The following is a 3,561-nucleotide window of genomic DNA, read 5'->3' on the forward strand; positions in this document are numbered from 1 at the left end:
GATAAGATGAAAACATTGACAGACTCTTATTTAGAATGATGAATCCTGGTATGGTGAACATTTTGCCTACTGCGTACGTGTCTTTAAGCATTATCACATTACAAAAAACTTCCCGTGTGGATCTAGAACAATTTACTGGTAATACATGTATGCATAAAGTTTACCAATTTTTCGTCTAGACCAGAATGCAACTTCTGCTACCAGACGTAAAATACCAATCCGTTCATTTCTTTCTTTCTTTTAATATTTGGAATGATCACTAAGAATACGAATATTAGCCACATTTTATTCATATGTTTAGCAAATGTTAATAGGTGTTTAATTTTATCAAAAATTTTATAGTATTAGGAGTAAAAAATTTGTTTTTTGGAAAAAGTATTAACAGTTCTTGCTGAGTTACAAAACATTAGTTCCATGAAGTGTAATCCATTATTTCCCAAATGAAATCAAGCTAGTGTGACATGTAGTCATCAATTGGCCTCTAATATGCGCAATAAAATGTATTTTTGTAATGTATTGTTTTTGGTTTTAATACATTCGAACATTCCAGGAAACTTGCTGCGTGCACAAAACAAGGTCATATACATGCTATTTTATACATGGTCACGTAATTCCAACTCTACGTAGAAGTAGGAAATTGATATCCTCATATATTTTTATATAATATATACATTACTATATTACGTTATAGCATATGTTTTTCATTTGTAAGCATCAGTGAAGAATGACTATGTTAATAGTGAGGTTTATAGTACTGTTGAGTGTGTTTGTTGGTATTTCATATGGATGGGGTGACCAGAATAAGTACGACACATCAGCACAGGTATGTTTAAATGGTACTTTAATACAGGATATGGACGTTCAAACGAATATTCGCTGCACAAATTACAAATAGCTAAATGTTCACAAAGTTAAAAAAGACTATAGGCCTACGAATCCAAATTAATCCCATGGTTACAAATTCCAAACTATTTACATGTTTTACGAATTCCAAATTAACATTTCTATTCTTAAATCCCAGCATGTTCAATCTTTATCAGAAATATAAAAGAAAACAGTGTTTTATAGTGATAAAGAAAATGTCGGGTTTTTTTTAAATGAAAATATTTTGTTATTGTTTTATCAAATTGAATTGTTTTTTGTTGTTGTTTATTCTGTGGACATATGCATGTAACCAAGCATTGATCATAAATTGTTTTGTTAACAAACCTAATTCTAGTTTGAACGCATTTAAACTCTTTTCTTACATAATATTTACTTGTTAATAAACTTTAGTCCTACATGGCCATACTATTCTGTTCCAATTAAGATAACCATTTCAGATCATAGTTTGTTAACTTTCATCTATAGAAACTCATTTTTTTATTTCAGGCCAAGTGTACTGAGGTGACACGAGGACCAACTAGGGACTGCAGATGGCCCGCGGGCCTAAACATGCAAGTGGATCAAATAGCAGCTGGGGGGAAGATCGCTGCATACAAAATTCGATGGTTTAACGGTAGTTGGAGTGGTTGGGTTGTCCCTGGGTACAACGACATGGACTGGAAAATCAACGTTGGCATCATGAGTTGTTCAATGCCGTACAAAGCCAACAGTCTAAGACGAGTGTGGTCTTACTTCTACGACCACACCCACAAATACATTGTGTGCAAAGCTTAGAAATGATTGACAGAAACAATATTAAAAGCATTATCTAATGATTAATCTTCTTTATTTATTTGAAGCTCATATTGATTTGTCTCATTTTCATCAAATGTCGCGTCTGTAATAATTCTGCATTTGAAAATGAGCTTAACAGAATGAGGGAAAATGCATATGTATATGCACAAGTACAGATTCTGTCCGTTTTAAATTAAGATTTGAAGTACGTTTTTATACTCAAAGAAAATTAGCTTCAATTTAGACTAACAAAAAAACATATGTTTGTTTGGTTGCAAACATTTATTACAGTTGAATATTGAAACACTATTGATCGATTTTTATCAATAGCAAGTAGCTGTTAGTTAAACTAAATTTGTAAAACTAAGTTTCAAAGACATAGTTTATATATTGCTGGTTTCATTTGAATCCGTATTCATGCAACTTTTTATTTTTGACCCGTTGATAAGTAAGTTTTAAAAGTGCTTTTCTACCTCAGGAATAGATTACCTTAGCAGAATTTGACAAAACGTAAGGGAACTTTTGGTCCTCGATGCTCTTCAACTTCTTTCCTTATTTGGACTTTTTTACTTTTTGGGGATTCGAGCTTCACAGATGAGTCTTTTGTAGACGAAACGCGCGCGTCTAGCGCATATACAAAATTTCAATCCTGGTATCTATGATGAGTTTATTTTATGATTGTTCCTTCCTACAACATATCATTCATATGCTGTTAAAAGAGAGTCGAAAGAAACAAAAGTAATATCAAAACTCATAAGTCGAAAAGGAACTGACAATTGAAAAGAAAAAAAGAAAACAATAAAAAGACAAAAAGACAAAAACAGTATAAAAATCACAACATAAAAACCTAATGTCAGTAACAGGAATCCTGTCTCATATTTTTTTTCCTTCTCATATTTCTTTCTTATTTACGTCCTATTTTGCGTTTCCTTATAAGTCTTGAAAACCGATCCGATGTAAAAGTCGGCCATACATCAGACTCCATCGGACAAGCAATGGCAATAGCAATACCGAGCACCCTTTCTATGTATATAACAAAAACATAGACGTATCTACTATACAAAAACATAATGAAAATGATCCCAAGATACCAGAGGGTCATTTAATCTCATAGATTAAAAAAAACAGACCACGCCATGGCTACAAAAAAAAAAAAAAGAAAAACAGCCAAAAAATAATTCATGAGACAGAACATAGAAAACTAAGCAAAAAGAAACCTCACCAAAAACTGGGGGTGATCTCAGGTGCTTCGGAAGTAAGTCATCATGAAATCAACAATATTGTCGTCAAGTTTATTTTATTTCCGGAAAAAATCGAGGAAATGTCAAGGTTGTCGTAAAAAGTACAAAATGTAATGGCATTATCCTTTCACAGCTGTTAATTATTTGAATTCGAACACGGATGCTTCAGTTGCGGGTACTAGATGTCTTAACGAGAACAGATACGGATGTTTCCCTATTATCGATATCCAAATATAGGGATCTAGCTAAACACATGGGTTAGTATGGTATCACTATTCAGATGAGACAGTGTGTGACTTCAAATTATTTATTTCTCACATTTATAGGGTAACATAAGCAATCTAACAAAGCACATTGGCAAAGAAAAGGGACATGCAAAACCTGTAGGCGTTTTTGATTTTGCGTTGCTGAATTTAACTTTTATTCAATCCATAGTGGAATCTGTCTTTACTTTGATGGTTGAAATACTGATTTAGTGATTACTTTGTTAATTTGCTATCAATGTTTTGTTCATAAGAGCATCCGACAATCATTCATGTTTTTCTTATTATTTTTCATTACGATCACAAACTAAAACTGTGCGTCTTTAATTATGAAGTTCAATGTTTATGAATATATATATATTGGCCTAAATGTATGATGAATTTCAACAAATCCGAAT

At 32.3% G+C, this 3,561-nt stretch overlaps 1 protein-coding gene across 1 annotated transcript; it reads left to right on the plus strand.

The window, feature by feature from the left end:
* Positions 1-676: 676 nt before the first annotated feature.
* On the plus strand, positions 677-1,700 carry LOC134719829 (uncharacterized). The gene is made up of 2 exons (XM_063582778.1): positions 677-823; positions 1,372-1,700. Exons 1-2 carry the CDS (start codon positions 725-727, stop codon positions 1,657-1,659), a joined length of 387 nt encoding a protein of 128 aa, XP_063438848.1. The 5' UTR covers positions 677-724; the 3' UTR covers positions 1,660-1,700.
* The last annotated feature ends 1,861 nt before the right edge of the window (positions 1,701-3,561 follow it).

This window comes from Mytilus trossulus, chromosome 5 (assembly GCF_036588685.1).
Source record: "Mytilus trossulus isolate FHL-02 chromosome 5, PNRI_Mtr1.1.1.hap1, whole genome shotgun sequence".
Lineage (NCBI taxonomy): Eukaryota > Metazoa > Mollusca > Bivalvia > Mytilida > Mytilidae > Mytilus > Mytilus trossulus.

Bases quoted from the DNA above. Each gene is read 5' to 3' on its own strand.
- LOC134719829 (XM_063582778.1), top strand. From the start codon at position 725: ATGACTATGTTAATAGTGAGGTTTATAGTACTGTTGAGTGTGTTTGTT. The intron at 824-1,371 runs GTATGTTTAAAT...TTTTTATTTCAG, and splicing joins AGTACGACACATCAGCACAG to GCCAAGTGTACTGAGGTGAC.